This window comes from Tursiops truncatus, chromosome 4 (genome assembly GCF_011762595.2).
Source record: "Tursiops truncatus isolate mTurTru1 chromosome 4, mTurTru1.mat.Y, whole genome shotgun sequence".
NCBI classification, from domain to species: Eukaryota; Metazoa; Chordata; class Mammalia; order Artiodactyla; family Delphinidae; genus Tursiops; species Tursiops truncatus.
In genome coordinates, this window is record NC_047037.1 from 30,280,809 (window position 1) to 30,308,305 (window position 27,497).

The following is a 27,497-nucleotide window of genomic DNA, read 5'->3' on the forward strand; positions in this document are numbered from 1 at the left end:
ATACAGAGATTATAAAAGCTGCTGATTAGTGCTAAGATAAGAGCATTAACTCCTTATAAGTTATTTAGAACTAAAGTCCTAAGTTGAAGTTAGGGACTCTAGGAATTTCCACAGCCTATATTCAGTTACATCCAAAGATACCTGCTATTTTTCATGTATTTAGCTTCAGTAAACACATTGCTGTTGTTTTTTTTTGTGTTGTTGCTGATGTCAAGCTTGTGGCTTTAACATAGGTGTTTCAGATATTATTAGTCGTCTTCATGATATCCCCTAACCTTCCAAAGATATCATCCACAGGTATATCACATTTTATATAGATGGTCTAGGACATGTCAAGTAAATAGAGATATGACTGTTGATGTATTTGTGATTATGATAGTGAAATATTTATAAAAGATTATGTATATAATGGGTTTACTTTATGAAGTCATTTTAAGGAAAAATAGCCTTTATTTTACATATTTATTTGTGTTTATGAATTGTTTATAGATATTTGAATATATGGAATATGGTGCTTTCTACTAGCTTTATTTTCACAGAGAGGACCTAACTTATTTTAATGCTTCTGGTCAAAATTCCTTACTTACAGCTTCAGTAAGAATTGAAATACAGAAAATATTATATGAATAAAGACATATTGAACTATGAGACTTTTTTAGAATTTCTTCTTTTGTCCACCTCAGTAAATTTGGATTGAGTGTGCTTGTGCAGTTTCTTACCCTGTACACTAACTTTAATCATGTATAAAGCAGAACCCTTCAGAAATTTTTTTTCATGATTTGTGTCCAAACTGCTGAAGAAAACTATATATATGTTGATATAATTCCTTATCATTTCCTGGGCTTTGGTCCTAAGCCTTTGAGATGAGAAGGCTTTTCCTCCTGGTGAGGACTTTTGATCTAGTACAGGATTTCTTAACCTGGAGTCAATGCTAGAATTTTTGATAAGCATGAACAGAAATGAGGAGAGTGGTAAAAAAATTTGGAATTGATTTAAAAAAAATAAGTGCAGAGAGAAAACTGATCTGGGACATTTAAAAGGATTGTTAATGGCATTGAAGACTAAATTTGTAGCAGTATAACTTCATATAATTGTTTGATTTTCCTCCTGCAGCCCTGTAACCAGATATTAGAAATGTGAATTTACTGTTTACTAGAAGGAACAAAAATGTAGGTTTTGATCTGTGCCAGGAACTCCTTCTCAGTAGTTATAGTCCTTTGAGGGTTTTGAATTGCTTGAAACAAGACAAAGACTAATCTGACATGCACAGTCTTAGAAAGTGTATATAGATGTTGTGTTGTTTGCAGCATCATTGGGCTAGGATATGAATGTTTCCTAACTGGCTGTGGAAATTCTGGACTATGTGAACACACATTTTCAAGAAAGTTAAAAACTACGTATTCTCTGTTAAAACTCCATCTTTCACTCTTCACTTAGAGATACGTGCCTTGGTGTGTTTCTTTCTAGCTTCTCCTTGTGAACTCTGTTGTCTTATGACATTAAACTTGATTGTGCTTAGGTCTTTTCTTCCTGTCCGTTTTAAGTAGGTCTGACAAATATTAATCTGTATTTTTACTAATATCCTGTATTTTAACTGAGAAGAGTGTGATTAACCGGACTAGACAGGGTTATTCTGGGCGATATGATAGGAAATCATTTACCTATAATATCCACAAGCCTAACTTTGTTTATGAAACACCATTATTTCATAATTTAGGTATCTTGATTTTAGAAGACACATTAGAGACAAATATTCTGTACTTTGAAAGAGTTGTTGCCAACTTTATGACAACTCATGCATTAACAGCAAAACAGGTGTATTTTCACTACAGTTATGTCTTAATAATCCATGTCATCGTATCCACCCATGTATCTTTGATTTGTATGCTATGAAATCACTTCCTGGTCATTCAGAACCAGCCATTTCACACCTTTTCCCCACACTGCATACAATAGCAGATTATTCTTCAGTTATATTAAGCACTGGGAAGGTTTTTTTTTAAAAGATGTTATTTTAGAAATCCTTTTAGAACTATTCGGTTTATAAAATGTTTCTGATATTTAGTCATTTCATAAATTACAGGAGGAATTGATGAATCCCAGAGTAAAATGGAAGAGAAAAAATAACTAGGATGACTTTAACTCCACTTTTCTGCTGCTTGTGCAGAAATTCCAGAATAACCTTCTATTAGTAGTTGAAGCCATCGTCAACACAAAGCAGCTCTGAGAGTCCTGGCAAGAGATTGAAAGGATGTATAATAGGATTTAGGACAGACTTTTCTAGCATAATTATTAATAGCACCCTCTTTCACCCTCTAAGTGTTCTAGTTTGTATGATAAATTGTAATGACATTGTAAGAATTGGTAAAGAAATGAATGCAAGATAAAGACGTTAGAGGACTGAAGTTCTTGATGAGGCTCAAAAGGCAAAGTGTGAGTGTAAGACGTTCTGTACTAAATGGACAGAGATCATTCCAGGTAGTATGGAAATGATTTCAAAGATGGAATAGTTCTTAGATGTCTAGGATGTGAATGGAGAGTCTGAAGTAAAAACATTGATGGTCTTTTAGACCAACAGAAGTAAAAATTGTGTATCTTAAGATATCAGATATATCTTTATTAACATTGTTGAAATGGCTCTGGATGGCTTGATTGGGGTAGAGGGGAAGACTTTGAACCAAGAAACAAAGTTCAGTGACTGGGGGTGGAGAGAGGGGTGACTGTAGAGGCTACTTAATGTATCACAAAAAGGAAGGTGGTGGTAGGACGGTAAGCCACCTGGCATGGGTCTTAAAGGCTGATGAGTTTCGAATGCTGATAGATATAGTGTGGCTCGGATATGACAGTAGCTAGGAGAGGCAGTTATCATAAAGCACAAAAAAGGAAGTACTGTAGTATTCTGAGGCCATAGGGAAAACATCCAAGTTTCAGATTGGGCCAAGGAGGTAGAGACAGATTTTGTGAATTGGTTTTAATGTGTAGAGTAATTTTACAGTGAACTGCTAGTTCAGGATGTTTTCAGAGGAAATAGTTGGGAAGGAAAATCAGTGGAAGAGTGAATTAAGAGAAAGAAACCAAGAACTGTGTAGTATTTTAGAGCAGGAAAAAAATGGGATAACTGTTTTTTTAATGGTTGTAGATGATACAGATTACATAGTCATTTTAAGAGATTTACTGACTTCAGGGTTCAGAAAAAACTTGCCTTAAAATGGTTTGAAAATTCAGTGTATGCTGTCCAGGTGTTTTTAGCTTTGATTGACCTAAAATGGACCCCTGTTATTTAATAGTGGGGAAAATACTGCACTGTTAGAAGACAGAGTTGTCATTATTTAGCTGGGATGGTCTTGGGAAAGTCACCAAACACCTTTCACCTGTAATTTCCTTATCAGTAATTGATGTTCTGCCCATGAGGCTTCTTATGAGAATCAAATGAAGCTGATTTATGTCAGTGTATTGTGATACAAAATATTTTAGTCATGCTTGGTTTATGATAAAATTCAAAGCTCACCTTTCAGTGAGGCTTAATGTGGTTTTGAATCTGTATTTTGTGTTTGTATTTTGTATTTGTAGATATTGTATGGAATTCTAGAATACATCATGTTAAAATTTAGGTTAAGGCTGGAGAAAGTTACAAGGAGAAGGATTCTGAGAGGTCACGTTTTGAGCCAAGAAAGACCTTGCCAGGCATATGTAATGTCCCTTACCACAAATTAATCATGTTCTCTTAAAATGTGTGTTAGAGAACTTACCATAAGAAGATGCTGCTTAGAATAAAGTGCTGAGGTAAATAAAAATAACTCATTTGGACATTTTTAGTTGATTTCTTTTGATACCAGTATCTCTTCTAGCTGGGGAGTGGTATGACCATACAAAGAAGCATAGCAGTTCAGAATATTTCCACATATTCTCTGACACTAATTCACACAAAAGAGAAAAATAAAGGCATGTAATGAGTGTCTCTTTCTCATTTTTTGTTGTTTCTTTTTTTACTATTAAATTGTTGGCAACTCTTTGCGTATCTCTCAAATTATATATTTATATTTGCTGGCTCATGAAATACAAACCTCTTGAATCACTAATTTAACTTAAAATCTGACATCATTAGGAAGTAGCAGACCACATTTGCTCTTCAGTTTTCCATTATCAGCTCCTGCTGATGGCTTACCGAAAAACAGGTGGTCGAAGTTAACTATTATTTGAAAAACATCTGTTCAATGTGAGGTAAACTCCCTTAGCTTTCCTTAAAGTATGTACAGCTTCTTCCAGTCACATTTAATGCAGGAACTCCTCTCATACGAGATACTAGCTAGATACTTAGGATAGGCTTGTGTCCCTCCCTGTCCCGTCCCCCCTTATGATAGGCTTGTGTCCCTCCCTGTCCCGCCCCCCCCACCAAAAAACCCCCCAAGATTAAATGGTTTTGGATATCAGGAACTATGGCAAGCACTTTTTGTATCCACTATACCACCGTCCACAGTAAAATGCATATGTTCAACATTTAGTAAATAGCTGACAAATAATCACCTCACACCAGTCAGAGTAGCTATCCTCAGAAAGTCTACAAATAACAAGTCTTGGAGATGTGGAGAAAAGGAAACCCTGTACACTGTTGGTGGGAATGTAAATTGGTGCAGCCACTGTGAGGAACAGTATGGAGTTCCTTAAAAAACTAAAAATAGGACTACCATATGATCCAGCAATTCCACTTCTGGGTATATATGTGGAAAAAATGGAAACACTAATTTGAAAAGATACATGCCCCCCAGTGTTCTTAGCAGCAGTGTTTACAATAGCCAAGATATGAAAGCAACCCAAATGCCCAATGGACGAATTGGTAAAGAAGATGTGGTGTATATACACAGTGGAATATTACTTGGCCACAAAAAAGTGAAATCCTGCCATTTGCAGTAGCGTGGATGGACCTAGAGAATATTATGCTTAGTGAAATAAGTCAGACAAAGAAAGGCAGTACTGTATGATATCACTTGTAATGTGGAATCTAAACAGTAATACAAATGAATGTATATGCAAAACAGAAACAGACTCACAGATATAGAAAACAAACTAGTGCTTGCCAAGGGGGGAGGGGCAAGGTAGAGCTATGGGATTAAGAGATACAAACTACTATGTCTAAAATAGATAAGCAAGAAGGATATATTGTATAGCACAGGGAATTATAGCCATTATCTTGTAATAACTTTTAATGGAGACTTATCTGTAAAAATACTGAATCACTATGCTGTACACCTGAAACTAATGTAATACTGTAAATCAACTGTATTTCAATAAAAATTTTAGAATAATACAAATGAATCTATATACAAAACAGAAACAGATTCACAGACAGAAAACAAACTTATGGTTACCAAAGGAGAGAAGGAGTGGGGGAGGGACAGATTAGGAGTGTGCGACTAACAGATGCAAACCATTATACTGTCTATAAAATAGATAAGCAACAAGGATTTACTGCATAGCACAAGGAATTATATCAAATATCTTGTAGTAACCTATAATGGAATATAATCTGAAAAAGAAAAACTGAATCACTATGCTGTACACCTGAAACTCATACGATATTGTAAATCAACTATACTTCAGTTAAAAAAAATTTTTTAATGGTGGAATTTTGAATCCTCAGGATTTTGTTTCTTTGATTAGAGGTAAATCAGTATTTTTCTGAAATATTTATTGTTCATTAGTATTTCCTTTAAAAGTCTTAAAATTCATTTATGTATATAATGCAACATCATTCAAAATCTTAGGGATTGATTTTGAAATTGCTGAAGTGATTGAGAAGAACAAATTACACTTAGAAAATTCTGAAAATGAAAAGTAACAAGGGACTCACTCTACCAATTAATAGACTGTACGTAAAGCTACAGAAAATTTTAATGCATGTGATTGGCTCAACTGGCAAATGGATCAGTTGAACACAGACAGACCTACGTATATATGAAAATTTAATTTGTTAAAAAATGTGTCGTGCCTGTTTCTTTCTCTTCATAATTGTCACTTGATTAACAACTTGAAAAAAATGTAGAACTTTAACTCCTATCATGCACCAAAGTCTATGTAGTAGAAAATTAAATATAAACAATGATGTCATAGAACTATTAGGAAAAAATTATATGAAAAATTACTGGATTTGAGAATTATAAAAGTTAAAAAGCAAACTTAAAGCAAATATTTCACTTATTTAAAAGCCTTTAGTATTTAGCCTTTTACCCATTATATAATATCTATTTTCTGTTTATTGCTTTTAATCTTAAATGCTAGTTTTATGTTAATATTGCCACTTCAGCATTTCTGCTTTTGTTTATTCACCTAGTATTTCTTGATCCATATCTTTATTTTCTTCTTTTTAGAAGCCAAATTTTATTTAAGTAATATATGTACATGATTTTTTAGAAAAATCAAAGAGTACAGTGACCAAAATTGCAGTCGGTCATGTCTTTCCCTACCCATTCCCAGTCCTGCTCCTCAGAGTAATGTTTTTATTTCTTTTAGCTTTTTCTTCTGATATTTATTCTACATAATTATTTAGTGTTATTTTTGACAGCATTGTGCTAATTGAATATGATGAACAGAAAGTATTAAGTACAAGCAAATCTTAGAAAGACATACAAAATAGAGGGCAGTAACTCTCTAAAAACATTAGGGGCCCCATGGCCACCTCAGTTAAGTATTTGGGCATTCGGTGGTTGGGGCATGTCATCAAAATAGTGAACTAGTGTGATGTTTTATGGATTGTAAAGATGATCAAGATATCTGTGCACTGTTTTGGTGGTCAGACTCAGGTGTTGCCCCTGGTGGCCCCCACCTTCTGCTATTCATGTCCTTGACCCATCCCTTTGAGTGTGTTGAGACCTGTGACTTTCTTCTAACCACCAATTATAGCACAGGTGATGGGAGGGCAATTCTGTGATTACACTGTGTTATGCAAGACACTATCTTGCTAGCAGGTTTGCTCTCAGGATTCTCCTTGTTGGCTTGACAGGTAATTGATCATGTTGGAGAAGCCCATGTAGCAAGGAACTTCTTGGCCCTGAGAGTTGTTTCCAGCCAGTAGCCAGCAGGAGGTCAGGGCCCTCAGTCGACAACCAACGGCAAGGAAAGAAATTCTCCCAGCAACATAAGTGAGCTTAGAAGTAGATTCTTTCCCATTTGAGCCTCCAAATGAGAATGTAGCATAGTGAATATCTTGATTGCAGCCCTGTGAGACCCTAAGCAGAACATTCAGTTGAGCTGTATCTAGATTCCTGACTCTCACAGATTGTGAGATGTAGATAACCAAGACAACTGTTTATGACAGAAAGCAGGAAAATTAACGTAGTGCTGAAGCAACACTGTGAAAGTTACACTTTTGTCCATTCCAGGTAAAAACAACTTACTTTGAGTGGTCCTTGTTAATTGGAGAAAAAGGCATTAGCCAGGTTAGTAGCTGCTTATCAAGTGCCAGGGTCTGCAACTGCCGTGAAGGTCACCACGTGATTAAGCTTATGATGATTCATAGTTGTTCTCCAGGATCCATCTGACTTCTCTGTTGGCCAAACTGGTGAGTTTAATAGGGGTATGATAGGTTTCACTGCCTTTGCCTCTTTGAGGTCTTTGATTAAATTCTGTAATTCCCCTGGGGATGTAGTATTGCTTCTAGTTTATTATCTTGGTAAGGAGAGGAAGTTCCATGAACTTTGCTTTAGACATTCCTACCATAATGCCTCTTATCCCACGGGTCAGAAAGTTAATGTGGGGTCCTTTCAGTTGCCAGGTATCTCTCTTCCAAGTATCTATTCAGCAACCAGGGAAATAACCACAGGGTGAGTCCCTGGACCATTTGGGCTCACTTTCAGTCAGACTGGAGTTAAAACCCCATGTATCACCTGACCCATGTATCATGTATCACCATAAGCCTCTAATTTAACTTGTGGACCTCAGTGCCAGGAAATAAGGGCGATTCAGAGACAGTGTCTATTAATGAGAGTGAGTGTTTCCTTTTTACAGTACGTAGTACCTCTGATTAATGGCTGCAAGTCTCTGGGGAAGAATTAGAGGTGTATGGTGTGACTTGCAATAGCTGTGCAGGCTCCTTTTTCAAGGGACCTGGTTTCCACTTTGTTCAACTGACTCTGGATCTGTGAGCTAACCCAGGTTTAGTAACTGGTGAGAAGGCTATAACTCTCCAATGTGTTGGAGACAAAGTTAGACTTCTGGCTACCAGACCTAGAGTTTTTCCTGTTATATAAATTAAACAGTATTCTACTAGGCTGCCCACCTGTTTTGTTCCCAGGGGCACTGTAATCAGTTAGCTGCTATCAAAAATTTCTGTGGGCCAAATCATTCTGGTGACAAGTACATCCCTGCCTCCCCTTACAGGTAATGAACCCACCTTGTCTTTGACGATTAAGTATAGCCACTTGGGCTGTATTAGCTTGGCTGTCGTCATCTCCATTGATGATCTTCTTAATGACCACATCCCCTACACTCATACCAGGCTCACAAAGGAGAGTAACCACAGACCTTTGTAAGAATGGGAGATGTAGCTCCTCCCTTCACTAATTGCTTTCTGGGCCCTTTTGTATAACATAGTTGAGGAATAGCAGTATGAAATTCTCACGTGATAAATCCAGTCCAATTCCCTAAATCATTAGATTCTTTCCTCCCTCCATCCATATCAGTGCCAGGAAAGCTCTGGCATCTCAGCCTTTAAATCCAACTTTTAGTGCACCAACTAGATAATTAATAATTAGAGCCATTTTCAGGTACATGGACTAATGTAGTAAATCTGTTATCTCTACTGAGTGCACCCATGTCAATTAATTTGCCCTGATGTAGCATTATATTTCATTCTCTTTGGTCAAATACTTCAGGAATCTACTCCACACATGGTTCTCCAATTTCTGTTGGGTATGTAAGCTATTTCCTCTTGGGTCATAGTGTGTACCTGTCCCCCTGGAGCATGCTGAGATTTGACCCTAGTTACGGATCTAATGGCAAAAGGAGTTGATTGTGGTGGGTCTTCAGGAGAATGAGCAACCCCCTTCAAGGCATCTGCCCATGTGAGATCATCAGAAGGTTTTCAAGCCATGGGAGGCTAGTGTTCTTAGATGCTGGAAAGCAAGCTACTTCCACTGGTGTGGAAGGCTCACAATTAGTGGTGAGGGGCTAAGGGAGTGGGAAAGAGGTCAAAATTGTTAGTTTCGTCTAAGACCAACTAGATATCTCCATTCTAATTTCAGGATCTCAGTCTTTCCCGATCAAGGTTTTAATTTTCAAATGAGAAACTTGATGAGATTGAATTCAGCTGTTTTTGTAATTCAGCAACCTTCACAATTAAATTTTTAGCTTGACCTTCGGCAATATCAGCCCCATACGTATAAGAAAGAAGAGATTCTTCCAGGGGAATCATGGAAGCTCTCTGGTTCTCACACTGTGACTTAAGCTGAGAGTTAATGGACTTGAGCTTGTCATTTTCTAAGTGCTCAATTGTACACAAAAGTATCTATCTCATACTGCTGTCCTCACAGTTCTCACTACTGCTGTAATAGCAAACATAGCAGCCACTTAAGTTCCCAAGGCATGTGCTTGAGTTGACACTTCATCACAGTGTACCACAGGTGTTAGCTTCACTGTTCTGAAACTACTGTATGCCATAGATTACTAGCATCCCATTTCCTTGGCGAGCAGCTCAGCCCTGTGCTTAATCCCAAGGGCGTGACCAAACCAGTCCCCAAATCTTATCTTTACTGGTTTATCATTTGGAACCACTCCTGGGACTAATTCTGTACCAGTCTGGATTCAGTCAGGAGTCGAAACTACAGAGTAATTTGAATTGGTAAAATGCATTATACATAATTGCTAAACTATGATAGAAGAGTTAACTATAAAGATGTAAAAATAACACTAAATCTTCTAGGGCTGAAGGAGATTTCTCAAGGAAAGACAGCCTTGGAAGAGAGGGGTTCCCTTCCCCAGGCGGGGGTTCAGACCTTGTTGGAGAAAGTGGAGTTACAGCCTGCTGAATGACAGAGAAGTTCACTGGATTGCCTTAACCAGAGCTGGTTCACAGTTTCTGGGCAGCAGGAAACAATATTCTGAGGTACAGTCATGTTCAGCATGGTAGACAGTTGTACAGAGAAAGATGCAGCACTGCTGCCAGCATGAGACGTGAAGCCTGCCAGTGTCTATGTCAGTAGGGCTGCATTAGGAGGGTAATCACTAATCCCAGGCTGGAGTACAAGGTTGCCAAAGGACTGCATACTCTTGGCGTGAGCCTGGGACAAACACCACTGGATTTCCTTTTATGCACTTGCTGCTATTGGACTATGTAGCAAGAGCAAGAAAAGCTAGACTCTGACATACCAAAATCAGGAAGAGAAAACCCGTTTCCTTCTGCAGTGTCCTTCCAGAGCTCTATGCTAATAAAGCTTAAATAGTGCTTACTGTGAAAGAGAAATGCTTATAAAGTCCCGTTCATTATTATAGAGCAGATACTGAAGAGTAGCTTTGGAGCCAAGGCACAGTAAATTGATAACTGATGAAGAGGCTTTCCTTAAATGTCTGGTGTTGGCAGCTATTTGCTTTCTTAAGAGAGAGGCATTGAATGCAGATTGAATGCTCTGTATGTAGAGGTGGAGTTTGTATAGATTATCTGACTTTAACTGTTGGTCCTGACATTTATGAGATTTTCTCTTTTTCCTTGGAATTTATGAATTTTATCTTGACTTGCTTATATGTGTCATTTTCCCATTAATTCTGGCAACAACTAGATAAGCTATGTTAATGTACAGATGTAAATCTTTCACTGTTCAGGTGGTTTTTCCTCTTAAAATGATCACTTTAATTGTATTCTCTTTTTTCCCCATCTCAAACACCTGTACTTGTTAGTCTTAGCTATATCTACCAAATCTTTTATCCCTTACCTCATGAATTCCATTTCTGTATTTTTATTTTGTGTTGAGATTTTTTTCCCCATTCAACTTCCAGGATGTTAAATTCATTCTCTATAGTGATTATTCTTAGGTTGATCCAATGAATATTTAAATTTGATAGTCTTTTTTTTTTTAGACTTCCAGAAAGTCTTTTTATGCTTTAAATCTCCCATCTGTTTCATATATACCCAATTTACTTTTTCTTTTCTCCTTGATTGCTGAGTCTTTTAGGCATATTATTTTGCTTTGACTTCTTAAGGCTCTTTTCAGTTTGGGTGGTCAAATCCAAATTATTAGGATCCCTCCACTGGCACAAATTCATATATAATAGGTGTTGACATGGTCTCCATTCCTGTATCACACTAACCAACAGTTCTGTTAATTGGATAATGTTTTCCCAGGCTTAGGAGTAGGAGGCAACTCAGCTTATTGTAATAGTCCCCTGCAATTCCTCTGAGGCCAAGAATATAAAAACTTTACATTAAGAGAATTGATATTTAAAATGTCATTTTAATTTATCTGTACCAATTTATTTAGACATCACTATTACAGTACTCAGCTTCAGACCTAGTTAGGTTATCAGATTAAACTGAAAAGTATACTTGTTGACAGAAGCTTTCTGTTTCACGGTCTGAATAATACAAAACAAAAGAAAAACAAAACTAAGATTAGCATCAAGTAAAAGTATGAAATGGGAGTTATTTTTCTGAAAATGGCATTTAAATGATATTACAATCTGTGATTCCATTCGTAACTCTGGAATAAAATCTGGCCTGTCATGTGATGTCACACCATTTATCTGAGCTTAAAAACAAATTCTCTAAGTTTAGGCGATAATACAGTTGTGTAAAAGGACAGTGATATGATCAGATTGGCCAGAAACTGCAGTTAGTTAAAACACAAAAATCAACAAGAAGAAAAAGCAGCCTTTAGAGAACTCTGAAAACCAAGAACATTTTAGCTCATATCTGAGGGTAAAATAACAGTCTAGTTTCATGGAGTAATAAAGAACTCTTAGTCTACCTATGTAGTATTTATTTTTTTATTTGCATTCACAGAAAACATGTATATGATATTACTAAGGGCTATGGTGAAAAAAATCATCTAAATATTAATTTATTATATAGTGATTCTTGGTTGGGAAGAGGGAGGGCCCTTTATTCATTTAAGATTCCTAGTTAGGGTCTTTAGTTTATGAAGTAACTATATTGCCATCTGCTTGTATTTCTCCAAAGCAAATGAATCTACTCTTAAGCAACAATATAGAATACTAATTCTCTATGACCTTGTCTGTTTAACCGAGGTCCTATCAAATGGTCTGCCAAAAGAAGTATATTTATCTAATAGAGTTTGAAGAATGTGCACTCAGTGTACTGTGTAGATATCCATATTGAATTGATTATCTTTTTTTTAGGTTTAGTTTATAAGAAGCTTAGAGGCAGATTTAAAACTCATTTTTAACCACGACATTGACTGTTCTTTTTCACATATTTCTATTTCCTCTTCTTATCCTTGACATTTTCTTTTGTTTTCTCTTTAGTTTTTCTTTCTCAGTTTTAAAAATATTATACTTCTAACAACTACAAATTTCTTCTTATACTGTAATATGATAAAATCATATAGCAAATGTCATGATATTTATCATTTGACTGTTATCTGTGATTCAGATGCTGGCTTATGGTTTCCCTTTAAGGATCTGTGGCTAAGTTCTCAGAGATTTTCATTTTAGTAAAGTCTTAGATTTAAACTTCTTGGAATGAATCAAGGGCAAGCCTGTCAGTGTCACAGTTTGAATTTTTGTATATCTGTTTGTATGCTACTATAAATGCATGTGTGTGATACCATTTACTTTAAAAGAATCATATGTTTCTCTTTTTAATTAATATGTCACAAATAACTTACTGTATCATTAGTGCTAACGTATCAGTACAGCTCATTTGTATAGTTACATTTTATTCTAGTTTGGTGAAACCTTCTTTTATAGACATTTAAATTGATAGTATTTTTGCCCCAGTAAACAGTACTTACAGTATCCATGCAGGTGAGTATTATTTCTGTGTAGGAAGAAGGCTGCATATAAATATTTATAGCCACAGGGGCAGATTTTGGCAGAGATGACTGGCCACTTATCAAAAATTTATTTTTCTTTTTTCATCGTGGAGAAAGTTCCAGGAGGGTACTGGCCAAAACAGACTTCATGTTTCTGCTCCCCCACTTTTTTTTTTTTTTTTTTTTTTTGCGGTATGCGGACCTCTCACTGTTGTGGCCTCTCCCGTTGTGGAGCACAGGCTCCGGACGTGCAGGCTCAGCGGCCATGGCTCACGGGCCCAGCCGCTCCGCGGCATGTGGGATCTTCCCAGACCGGAGCACGAACCCGTGTCCCCTGCATTGGCAGGCGGACTCTCAACCACTGCGCCACCAGGGAAGCCCTCTGCTCCCCTTCTATCTAGATGTGGCTAGTTTACAAGTTTTAGCCAATGAAGTATTAGAGAGAGTGATATGTACTACTTCCAAAGCTGAATTACAAAAATCTGCCATGCTTTTCTGTGTTTACTTCTTCATCAGCTGGATATTGACTTTTCAGGATCAACCTTAGAAACCTCTTAGAGAGGATAATAGAGCCTCTGTCAGCTTAGGTCCCAGAATGACTGTGTGACTATACCTCGTATTTTAGATGTTCTAAGGCTATATGACCTCTTTGAGAGGCTGTGGATATGTTATTAGAAATGTTTCTTCTTGTAATCTTGGAGTAATATCTTTCCCTGCTCCCTAATTGAGGACAACCAACATTTAAATGTAATGTGTGTTTCTTAAGGTGGGAGCTTAAATCATTGATTTAGAACTTCTTTTATTATAAAGTATGTGAAGCTATAAATTTCCCTCTAAGCACTATTTTACCTGCATTCTACAAATTTTGATATGTTGTATTTTCATTATCAGTCACTTCAAAATATTCCCTAATTACCAAAACATTTGGGGATATTTTAGGTAACGTTTTTGTTACTGATGTCTAATTTAAATCTAAAATGGTCCGAGAATGTGCCCTGTGTTTTTTCCATCCTTAAAAACTCATAAAGACTTGCTTTTTGATCTTTTGGTGAATGTTCAGTGTGTACCTAAAATGAATGTGTATTCTCTAATTGTTGGTGTTGTAATTACACATGTTCATTAGGTCATGTTTATTAGCAGTGCTGTTCAAATCTTCTGTATGTTTGCTATTTTTTGTGTGTTTGCTTCTTTTATCAGTTACCAATAGACATGCAGTAAAAATCTCAACTGTGGTTATCGATTTGCATATTTTTACTTTCAGTTCAGTTTTTTGCTTTATGTATTTTGGGACTCTTGTTATTTGGTATGTAAAAAATTATAATTGTTTTATCTTTCTGATGAATGTAGCACTTTATTATTATAAAGTATGTTTTTTTAATAATGTAAACACTGACATTTATTTATTTATTATTTAAATTTATTTATTTATTTATGGCTGCATTGGGTCTTCGTTGGTGTGCGTGGACTTTCTCTAGTTGCAGTGAGCGGGGGCTACTCTTCCTTGTGATGTGTGGGCTTCTCATTGAGGTGGCTTCTCTTGTGGAGCATGGGCTCTAGGTGCGGGCTGGTGCGGGCTTCAGTAGTCATGGCTCGTGAGCCCTAGAGCACAGGCTCAGTAGTTGTGGCACACAGGCTTAGTTGCTCCGTGGCATGTGGGATCTTCCCAGATCAGGGCTCAAACCCGTGTCCCCTGCATTGGCAGGCAGATTCTTAACCACTGAGCCACCAGGATGTCCCATAAAGTATGTTTTTTTTTTATGTTTGTAATTCCTTGTTTTGATTTGTCTGCTGTAAACATAGTCATAACAGCTTTTTTTATAGTTAATGTTTGCATGGTATACATTTTTTCTCCCTTTTAGTGCAACCTATCTGTGCTATTATATTTAAAGTGTGTTTCTTGTAAATATCATGTGATTGATTTTTATTCAGTCTGGGTAGTTTTCTTTCAAGAGGAGTGTTTATTAGTCTATATGCTTGGTTTTGTTTTAGTTTTCTTTGAAAAGTTTTTATGTTGCTTTTACTTGAAAGATACCTTTTGGCCAGATAACAAAATTCTAGATGGGCAGTTTTTTCTTTTTTATTTCCTCTACCTTTATTGAGATAAAATTGACTATAAGATTGTGTAAGTTTAAGGTGTACAGTGTGTTGATTTGATACATTTGCATGTTGCAAAATAATTACCACCATAGCTTTAACTGACATCTCCATCCCTTCACATTATTACCATTTGTTTTTTCTGGTGAGAACATTTAAGATGTACTCTTTTAGCAACATTCAAGTATATAATACAGTATTATTAGCTATAGTCACTGTTCTGTATGTTGTATCCCCAGAACTTGTTAATCTTTCAACTGGAAGTTTGTACCCTTTGACCAACTTCTCACCATTTCCCTTACCCTCAAGCCCTGGTAAATACTACTCTGTGTCTATTTCTCTGAGTTTGGCTTTTTTTTTAGATTCCACATATAAGTGTTATCATATAGTATTTGTCTTTCTCTGACTTACTTCACCTAGTACAGTGCCTTCAAGGTTCATTCAAGTTGTTGCAAGTGGCAGGATTTCCTTCTTTCTCATGGACGAATTAGTATTCCATTGTGTGTGTGTATATATATATATGTGTGTGTGTGTGTGTGTATATATATATATATATATATGTGTGTGTATATATATATATATATATATATATATATATACACACCACATTTTCCTTATCCATTCATCTTTTAACAGACACTGAGGTTGTTTCCATATTTTGGCTATTGTGAATGCAGTGAACATGGAAGTGCAGATATTTTAATAAAATCCTGATTTTAATTCCTCTGCATATATACCCAGAAGTGGGATTTCTGGATCATATGGTAGTTCTATTTTTTAATTTTTTGAGGAACATCTGTACTGTGTTACATAGTGGCTGTACCAGTTGGCATTCCCACCAGCAATGCACACCCTCACCAACACTTGTTATCTCTTATCTTTTTAATAGCTGTTCCAAACAGGTGTGACATTAATATCTCATTGTGGTTTTGATTTACATTTTCCTGATGATTAGTGATGTTGAGCGTCTTTTCACGTATTTCTTGGCCAGTTGTATTCCTTCTTTGGAAAACTATTCAGTTTCTCTGCCAACTTTTAAATTGGATTTTTTGCTATTAAATTTAGTGATTTATTAAATTTGATGTAATATAGAAATGCAATTTTATGTAGTATAGAAATGCAACTGTTTTCTGTATGTTGATTTTGTATCCTGCAACTTAATAAGTTTATTTTTTCTAACAGTTTTTTGATGGAGTCTTTAAGATTTTCTGTATGGAAGGTCATATCATCTGAAAAAAAAAGTTTTACTTCTTCCTTTTCTATTTGGATACCTTTTATTTTTCTTGACTGATTGCTCTGGCTAGGACTTCTAGTATTATGTTGACTAGGAGTGATGAGAGTGTTTGTTCACTCTGGTCTTTCCTGATCTTAGAGAAAATCTTTTCAGCCTTACACTATTGAGTAATGTTGGCTGTGGGCGTTATATATGGCCTTTATTGTGTTGAGGTTTGTTCCTTCTATACCCAGTTTGTTTTAGAGTTTTTGTCATAAATGAATACTGTATTGTGTCAGAAGCTTTTCCTGCACTTATTGATATGATCATACAGTTTTTATCTTTTATTCTGTTAATGTGTATCACATTTATTTTTGCATCTTGAACCATCCTTGCATCACAGGACTAAATCCTGCTCAGTCATGGTATATGATCCTATTAATGCATCGTTGAATTTGATTTGCTAATATTTGTTGAGGATTTTTGCATCTATGTTTATCAGGAATATTGGCCTTTTCTTGTGGCATTTTTTTTCTGGTTTTGGTATCAGGGTAGTACTGGCCTCATAAAATGTGTTTGGAAGATTTCCACTCTCTTCCTTTTTTTGAAAGAGTTTGAGAAGGACTGGCATTAATTCTTAGAATGTTTGTTAGAAGTCACCAGTGAAGCCTTCTGGTCCTGGACTTTTGTTTGTTGGGAGGTTTTTAATTACTGATTCAAAATCTTTGCTAGTAATTGGGGTCAGTTTAGATTTTCCATTTCATCATGATATAGTATTACTAGGTTGTATGTTTCTAGGAATTTACTCATTTTTTTCCTAGGTTGTCCAATTTGTTGGCATATGATTGTTCATAGTAGTCTCTTATGACCCTTTGCATTTTTATGGAATCAGTTGTAACTTCTCTTTCATTTCTGATTTTATTTTATTTTATTTTATTTATTTTTTTTGCGGTGGACCTCTCACTGCTGCGGCCTCTCTACCGTTGCGGAGCACCGGCTCCGGACGTGCAGGCTCAGCGGCCACGGCTCACAGGCCCAGCGGCTCCGCGGCATGTGGGATCATCCCGGACCGGGGCACCAACCCGCGTCCCCTGCATCGGCAGGCGGACTCTCAACCACTGTGCCAACAGGGAAGCCCTGATTTTATTTTTTTGAGTTCTCTTTTTCTTGATGAGTCTAGGTAAAGGTTTGTCAATTTTGTTTATTTTTTCAAAGAACCAGCTTTTAGTTTCATTGATCTTTTCTGTTGGCTTTTTAGTCTCTGTTTCATTTATTTCTGCTCTAATCGTTATTATTTCCTTCCTGCCACTAACTTTGGGCTTCATTTGTTCTTTTTTTTTTAAGTTCCTTGAGATGTAAAATTAGGTTGTTTATTTGAGATTTTTCTTGTTTCTTGAGGTAGGTATTTATCACAGTGAACTTCTCTCTTAGAACTGCTTTTGCTGCATCCCATAAATTTTGGTATGTTACATTGCCATTTTCATTTGTTGCAAGAGAAGAAGAAAGGAATAGAGAGGAACTACAAAAACAGCTTGAAAACAATTAACAAAATGGCAATAAGCACATACCTATCAGTAGTTACTTTAAATGTAAATTCACTAAGTTCTCTAATCAAAAGATACAGAATGGTTGAATGGGTAAATAAATAATAAATACATTCTGTATTGAATTCTTCACTACGGTATTGTATTAGTTGTTTAGATTCCTTTGCCCCTACACGTCTCTGATAACTTTTAAAAGGTATAACTTTGTTTCCTTCCAGGTGAATAACCAATTATATCAGTATTATTTATTAAATAAACCACCCTTTTCCATCTAAAATTGAAATATCTCCTCTGTTATAGCTTGTTTTAAATATACCTGGATCTGTTTCTATGCTCTACTGTCTTGTATTACTTTTCTAGGCCTACATTACTTTCAATCTATATTGTTTTCAGTATTTTTGTATTATTTTAATATTTCTAATGCAAGTCCCTCCTCATTAGCCTTATTTATTCAGAATGTTTTGTGCTCTTCATATACAACTGGTGGGATTATAAATTAATATTTGTGCTTTGGGAGCTAAAGAAAAATTTGGTCACCATGTTCAGAGTGTGTTCACAATGCTGGGCCCCATATAGAAGTGGGGAAATGGCTTCCTTCTCTGCTTTGTGCCATACTTCATTACCTGGGTCACAAAGCATTTCTGCTTTGCTCCTGAGTCTCAAAGTCATTGTTAACCTGCTCTATCCATTCTTAGGCCTCACCACCATTTTTAGCCAAGAGGGCCTGAACACATTATGCAACAGAAGTGAACCCTGAACAGATACCATGCTGTTCTTTCTTTTTCTTTTTAGCCTCTCCTACCACCGTTGTATTTTCTTTGTACTTTTAAAACAAAATCTTCCAGACACTAATGTGATGAGACAGAGAAACAGTGTTACATACATCAGCAGTTAATGATAAAGTCCCCCTTTCATATTAGAGAAGGAAATAAGATTGCTCCTCAGAAGAGATCATTAAAGAAGGGAAAGGGGTACGCTCCAGCAGAATGGGTTAAAATAAAAGGGCTGACAACACCTGGTATTGGTGAGGATGTGGAGCACCTAATGTCATACATTGCTGGAGGATGTATAATTTAATACATGTGTTTTGGAAAATTGGATGACATTGTGTACTGGCCCTCAATATATATGTATTCTGTTTGTTAATAAGTCTGCTACTAGGTATATATACTGCAGAAAAAATGTTTATGTCAAACAATGTGTACAGGTATGGTCATAACAATTTTATTTGTGATAGCCCTAAAATGGAAACGACGCTCATGTACATCAGTAGTAAAATGGGTTATAAAATATGCTATATTAATACAATGAAATACTATCCAGCAGTACAAACACGGAACTACTGATAACACATACTATAACATGACTGAATCTCACTGATAAAACATTGGCTGGAAGAAATCAAACACAAAGCACAGTATTATATGAATTTTAAAAACATATCTACTGTAAAGGAATAATAGTTAAACTATTGACATTTGTGATGGTTACTGCCTGGAATGGAACATGAGGTGGCCTGTTTCAGTTCTGGAAATTTTTTTATATTTTCATTTTGGTTATGGTTATACAGGTGTATGTATATGTAAACTTTCATCAAGGAGTAACTTAAGATTTACGCATTTACTGTATATAATTATACCTAAGTACAAAACTAAAAATTTATTTAAAATTGTTTTAAAAATTATTTTTATTGGTCTCCTGTGCTTTCCCACCTCCCACCCCCAGAAAGACCCTCAACAATTCTGCCTGGTAGTATGCTAAGTGGAATCACATTAAATTTATCTAGCAATTTGGAAAGACTTTATTGATACAGCACTAAATCTTTTTTAAAAAATTCAGTATATGAAACTTACTTAGGTCATTTTCCATATCCTGTAAATTTTTTATAATTTTCATCATTAAAATTTATACAGTCTTTGAGTTCGTTTTTAGATGATTTTCATTGTGAACAGCCTTCTCAATCTATTTATATTTCTTATATATTGCCAATATTAAAATTTTATTTTGTACATTTATCTTTTGTCAGTTGTCTTGTCAAATTTTTTTATTAATCTTTCAAGTCAGTTTGGTAGAGACTCAAATTTTCTTATCAACTATAGGAAAGGAGAATTGTGTTTCCTGATATTTTACTAATTTTTGCACAAACTAAAAACTTTTAAAATCTGTGTTGAATGCTTAGGGATGCATCCTTGCCTCATTCTTTTTTAGAGCTGAAAAGTGTTAAGGATTTCAACAACAAATATATTGTAGTCTTTGTCTTTATGTTGTTTACCAACATATCACATAACACTAGTTTTTCTAGACATTTTTTTATTAAGCTTGGCTGCAGGATTTTTATCAGATACCTTTTTGAGATCTAGTATGAAAATCATTTATTTTTCTTCTTTACATTGTTGATAAATTGAATTGAGTTCCTAATATTGAGTCATCCTTGTATACCTGGGAAAAAAATACATTTTATTATATATGGTGTGTATTCTTTTTATTCTCTGCTGGGTTTTCTGATACTCAGAAAGCTTATATCTATGTATAAGTGAAGTTACTTTTTTAGTTATTTTCATAGTATGGTTTGAATATTAGTATCTATAGTTGTTTAATAATTATTGGACTTAATGTGACTGGTAAAGTCAGGCTTATATTGTGCTCTATTTTGCACAAATTTCTGAAACCTAGTAATTTACCTTTGAATTGCCTTTCAATATGAGGGAATCTCTAGTTTTATTTGGCTACAGAGAGATAATTTTAGGTAAGTAGTTTGCTTGTTTAAATAGATACACATGGAAAAACAGGAATTTTTTGAAAATTTATTTGCTATAATATAAATTTTTTAATTTTTAATTTTATGGTTTTTTTCCCCCCACAGTCTGTGGTTGATGACTGGATTGAATCATATAAACAAGACAGGGACATCGCACTTCTGGATTTAATCAACTTTTTTATCCAGTGTTCAGGATGTCGAGGTACAGAATGTTGGAATAAATGATGTACATTAAGACTGTCAGTCCAGCAGTGTCAATTTTACTTTACCTTGTGTTAGTCATTTTATAATTGATCCTGGAATTATGTGCTCATCTTTTTCTGATAAAATTATTTTTATTTAAGTATATTTCTCTTTTTTTTCTGGTTCAGTTTTACTCAACAGACTTCTGAATTTTTTAATATTTTGAAGGAAATCTTAAATTAATGAATTGGCTTTTTAGATCATAAGATTTTGTAATTAATATTTACTGATATTATTTGTATCTGTGCTCCATATTGTAAACTGTGCTAGTTGCTAAAATTCATTGAGTCCTCATGTTATAGATGAAATGCTTGAAGCTTAAATAATTCAAGGTAACATAAGTATGAAAATCAGTTTTTCTTAAGTTTACAGTCATTTGGAATCCATAGACAATTTGTTAAAAGTAAAGTTTTATTTTTATCATATTAATAGATAACTGATAGATACTTTTTTTCTCTAGAATAAATATTAACAGGTTAAATGTGCTACATGGGGAAAATCAGTTGGTAAACACCGTTCTTTACTTACTGATACAGAAAGAATGGTTGTCTTTTATTGAGATCACTGATCAAATTGATTTCTTGAAGGTTTTCTTATTTCTAAGTTATCGCTCACCATATTGACATAAGTTTATCAAATATTTACAGAGTACCTAAGTTATACTAAGCACTGTTCCAAAGTATACAGATATTATCAAGACAGTCTCTGCCCCAGTATTAAGAGTAAGTTTAATTTTTAAAGAAGGCTTTATCGCAAAGAAAAAGAGGGAAATATACCACTAGTTTACTAAAGTTTACTAAAGTGCTCAGTGCCATGAAAGTAATAATAATAAAACTGGTTACAGTTTAATGACTAGTATGTGCCAAGCTGTGTGCTTTACATACATTAGCTCATTTAATATTGGTTTGACACTACTATCAGTCAGATGTGATTTTTATTCTGTAGTTCAGGAAACTGAGAATACAGGGCTTAGGTTCGTTTTTGGACATCATACAGTTTGTAAGTGCCAAATTCACGATTTAGATTCAGGCTTGTCTCAATCTGAAGTCTATATGTCTAACCAGAAGGTAGTGTTGGAATAACAAGGAGGGGCTTCTGATCCAACCTAGGCTGTGTGTTTCTGTGTATGTGTGAATGTGGGGATATTTGTAAGAAAATGCATCTCAGAGGAAGAAACTCTACCCTGGGACTGAGGTTGAGTAAGAGAAAATTAAGGAGGAGGAGAAAGGCCAAAGTTAACAGACTGTGTAAAAATTCCGGAAGACAAGAAAATACAGCACACTGTAGGACATAAAGAGAGTTTATGGCTGAATCCTAGAGCATAGAGACAGGTGAGGATTGGCAAGAGATTAGTTTATTTGAAGGAAAGTGAGTTTGTTAATTTTACAGTCTTAAAATGGGAAAGGCAAGCACCGAGTGATGTGCTTTACATGTGTTATCTTGTCTAAACTGTAATTGTCCTGTTAGATTGAGTTTTGATTTTAAAACAACTGGTAGTCTTAAAATTTTTTCCTTTTGTAATTCATTCCCATGGTTCAAAAAACCAAAAAAAAAAAAAAAAAAGAGAGAGAGATGTAAAGCAAAAAGCCTTTACCACTTCTTGCCTTCCTATCTATGTCCACAGAGTTAATTGCTCTTAACTACTTTGTTGTATATTCGTCTATCTATATAAATAGGAAATATATGCTCTTTCCGCACCCCCCCCCCCCAAAAAGATACTGGTGTATAGAGAGCTTTCTTGGTTTCCTTCCTTCCTTCCCTTCTCCCCTCCCCTCCCCTCCCCTCCCCTCCCTTTTCCAGCATCGTAGCATTCATTTCTTTGTGTGTATGTACAACAATTTATTTAATTAGTCTTCTGTTAACAGACCATTGCATTATCTGTAGTCTTTTTCTGTTACAGTGAGTAGTTTTGTGTGTACCTTACTTGCTCCTGGTGGAAGAATGTCTGTAGGTTAATATATTTGTAATTATATTAGATATTGCCAAATTTCCTGATATGGGAATTGTACCCATTTTTACTCCTATCATTAATATATGAAAATGTCTGTTTCTTCTTGGTCTTTTCAACAAAGCGTTTTTATCAAATTTTTGTATTGCTCTTAGGAATGATTTAAAAATATGTCAGTATGATTTTTTTAAATTGAGGTGAAATTCACTTAAACAATTAACAACCATTTTAAAGTGGGCAGTTCAGTAGTTTTTAGCACATTAACAGTGTTGTGCAACCACCTCTCTCTAGTATCAAAACTTCTTTTTATCACCCCAGAAGAATACCTAATATTCATTACGTAGTCATTCCTCATTCCCTTCTTCCCTGCAACCCTTGGCAACCACTGATCTGCTTTCTACTCCTATGGATTTGCCTGTTTTAGTCATTTTATATAAAAGGAATTGTCCAATATGTGACCTTTTGTTTTTGATGTCTTTCATTTAGCATAATGTCTTCAAGGTTTATCCAGGTAGTAGCATGTACTGATAATTTATTTCATTTTATGTATATGTTACAATTTGTTTATCCATTCATCTGTCAATGGACATTGGGTGGTTTTCACTTTTTGGTTGCTGTGAATATTGCTGTGAACATTCGTGGACAGATATCTGCTTGAGTACTTATTTTTTAATTCTTCGGTGTAAATACCTAGGAGTGAAATTGCTGGATCATATGGTAATTCTATTTTAACTTTTTGAGGAACTGCCAAACCGTTTTCACAGCAGCGGCACCATTTTAAATTCCAGAAATGTATGAAGATTCTTATTTCTCCACATCCTCTAAAACACTTTTATTTTCTGATTTTTAAATTTTATTGACCTAGGGGGTATGAAGTGATTTCTTATTATGGTTTTGATTTGCATTTTCTTAATCACCAGTGATCTTGAGCATCTTTTCATGTACTTTTGGCAATTTGTATATCTTTCTTGAACAAATGTGTATTTGATCCTGTGCTTATTTTAAAATTAGATGGATTTTATTTTTATTGTGAGTTATTAGAGTTCTTTATATGTTCTGGATATTAAACCCTTATCAGATATACAACATGCAACTGTTAATAACTTGCAGCTATTGGCTTCCCGCTCTGTAGGTTGTCTCTTCACTTTCTTAAAAATATTCTTTGATGAACAAAAGTTTTAAACTTTTATGAAGTCCAACTTACCTATTTTTTCATTTTTTTACTCATGCTTGTGGTGTCAAATCTAAGAATCCATTGCAAATTCTAAGAGCCTGAATATTTATCTCTATGTTTTCTTCTAATAGTTTTATCATTTTAGATCTTATATGTAGGTCATTGATCCATGGCTAATTTTTGTATTTGGATGATTTAATTTGTATTTCTCTTACGAGTGTGGCTTAAGAGCCATTTCTGAATTTTCTGTTCTTATCCCTTGCCACTTCCTTTCAGCTGTTTTCATAGTTCCTGAAAAAACATTTGACAAAATGGATTTTAAAACATTCTAATAAAACAGACATAGATGCATATTTTCTTAATATGTTTAAGAGAGAAAACTTACTGTCTCTCACATCAGTGCAGTATAGTAAAAATCTAAAATAGACCCAAGTACCTGTGAAACTGTAGTAAGCAGATATTAAAACATATGAAAGAAGAGAACTACAAAATACCGCTACACCAAGATACCATTTTCGCCTATCAGATTGATAAAAATTAAGTTATAACAACACTCTGTTTTTTAGGCTGTGAGGAAACAGGCACTATTACATTGTTTGTTGGAAATCAAATTGATACAATTCTCATGGAAAGAAATTTGACATTATCTACCAAAATTACATATGTTTTTATCTTTTGACCTAGCCATCCTGTTTCTGGAATTTGCCATGAAGATATACCTCCAGTTTTATGAAAACAAATTCATAGGGTTACTAAATACCATATTGTTTGTACTTGTAAAATACTGGGAACAACCTAAATGCTGAGATATACGACAATGATTGAATAAACTGTGGTACAACTTATACAATGGATTTTTTTGTCATTGCAAAAAATTATGAGGAAGATCTCTGTGGACAAATGCAAGGAGATTTTCAGGATACATTTTTTTAAGTGCAAAGTGCAAAAGAGTGTCTAAAAGTATTCGAGGTTTTTTTTAGAAGAAAGAAAGGGAAATAATAGAATATACACATGTATCTGGTCACTTGACCAAAAAGAAAAAAAAGATAAGATAGAATGATTGGCTACCCGTTGGGTGTGTGTGTATGTAAATGAAGTGGAAAGCTTAGAGGGAATTGAGGTAAAGGGATGTTACTTACTGGAATATACTTTTTGAATAATCTTGACTTTGGAGTTATCTTCATGTTTCACATACTCAGAAAGAAAAAAAAAATCAGTAAAGATGGAGGGAAAATCCTAAAACTGGATGCTGTCAGAACAGATGAACCATGCCATGCCATAGCATAAATAACATAACCACACTGACGAGTGTAAAAAGTATAAACTAAAGTAAATTTTTAACTCAGTGCTCGCACTGTAAAACTAGTGGGGGAAAGTGAAGAACACAGTATTTACCTCCTCAAATTGTCTCCTTACAAGATATCTATTATGGGTAAAATGGTATTGATACTTTACCTGTACAGACTTGGTAGACACTACCATAAACAAATGATGAAAGCGAACACTGCCAGTTATAGAACCAGTTAATAGCATGTACTTTGTGTTATGCACCTAGAAGAAGAACTCAACCTTACTTTTGTAGTATTCTTACCAAAAGTTCAGAGTCTGAACCTACTCATGAGGAAACGTTGGACGAGCTCAAATTGAGATATATTTTTCACAATATACTGTACTCTTTAGAAGTGTCAGTATCATGAAATACAAAGAAATGACTCAGAGAGCTGTTCCATATTCGATACTAAAGGAACTGAATGCAGTGCATGATCTTAGATTTTTTTTGGTAAAAAGAACATTATTGAGACAAATACTGAAATCCGAAATCAGTTCTGTGGGTTAGAACATAATTGTTAATTTCATCGTTCTGATCATTGTACTGTAGTTGTGTAAGAGTTTTGTTTTTTGGGGGAAGTATACAGAGGAGTATTGATGAATAAAGGGATATGTAAAGAGTGAAAAGTAGAAAATGGAAGGAAAAAAAAGCCTTTTAACCCCAAAGCCAACATAATGCTCAAGGGAAACTAGTAGAGTCATTTTCACTGAAGTCAAACAAGGCAGGGATGTCCACTCTCACAACTCCTCTTTAATATTGGCAATATAAGCTGACACATTTGGATAATAAAATGAAGTATGATTACTATTTGGGAGTGATATTGAAAGTTTAGAAATTTCAAGAGAAACAGTTTGCAAAACTAATAAAGGCAATATAATAATTCTGAAAGAGGGAGATCAAAATGGCAGAATATGAGGATGCTGAGCTCCCTCCCCCCCCCCCCCCCATGAACACCTCAGAAATACAGTACATGTGTGCCTACTGTCGTTGAAACAAAGTGTAGGCTGGGAGAAAGGCTTTTCTATAACCAAGACTAAAGAAAGATCCACATGGAGTTGGATAGGAAGGGAGGAGAAATGATCAGGTCTGGACTTGCACCCTAGTGAGGAGAGGATGTCAGAAGCTCGGGGATCCTCCTTGGGGAATGAGAGGTTTGAACCACATACTGGTCTAGAGCTGGCTCTGACCTGGCCTACTTCTGAACAGGGCAAGTGTGGTCCAGGTCTGGATGGCTTCACAGGGGAATTCTACCAAACATATGAAGAATAGCTACTACCTATCCTTCTCAAACTTTTCCAAAAAATTGAAGAGGAGGGAACATCCCCAAATTCATTCTACGAGGCCACTATCACACAGATACCAAAACCAGACAAAGACTACAAAAGAAAAAAGAAAAAAAGAAATTACAGACCAATGTCTCTGATGAGTATAGCTGCAGAAAACCTCAAGAAAATATTAGTAAACCAAATTCAGCAATATATAAAAAGAACCATGCACCATGACCAAGTTGGGTTTAATATAGGGACACAAGGATGGTTCAACATTTGTAAAGCAATCAGTGTGATACACCACATTCACGAAAAGAATAAAAATCACATAATCATTTCAGTTAACAAAATTCAATATTCAGTCGTGATAAAAACTCTCATTGAAGTTGGTATAGAGGAAACATGGCAACATAATAAAGTCTGTTTATGACAAACTCACAGCTAACATCATACTCAGTAGTGGAAACCTGAAAGCTTTTCTTCTAAAATCAGGAATAAGACAAGTATGCCCACTCTCACCACTTCTATTTAACATAGTATTGGAAGTCTTAGCCACAGCAATCAGAGAAGAAGAAGAAAGAAAGGAATCCAGATTTGAAGGGAAGAAATAAAACTGTCACTATTTGCAGATGATATGATACTATATATGGAAAACCCTGAAGTCTCCACCAAAATATTGTTAGAACTAATAAATGAATTTAGTAACATTACAGGATACAAATTAATATACAGAAATTTGATGCTTTTCGAAACATTAGTAATGAACTGTCAGAGAAGACAAGAAAACAATTCCATTTAAAATCTCATTGAAAAGAATAAAATACCTAGGAATAAACTTAACCAAGGAGGTGGAAAATCTATACTCATAAAACATTGTTGAAGGAAACTAAAGATGATACAAAAAACCAGATATCCCATGTTCATAGATTGAAAGAATAAATATTGTTA

General features: G+C 35.1%; 1 protein-coding gene across 2 annotated transcripts in view; it reads left to right on the plus strand.

Moving 5' to 3' along the window:
* STAG1 (STAG1 cohesin complex component) overlaps positions 1-27,497 on the plus strand; it is a 419,314-nt gene that overhangs the window by 157,930 nt on the left and 233,887 nt on the right. For both annotated transcript variants that reach the window (XM_019934217.3, XM_073803799.1), the window contains exon 5: positions 20,692-20,788. In XM_019934217.3, coding sequence (XP_019789776.1) covers positions 20,692-20,788 — 97 coding nt within the window. The remainder of the gene's footprint in view (positions 1-20,691; positions 20,789-27,497) is intronic.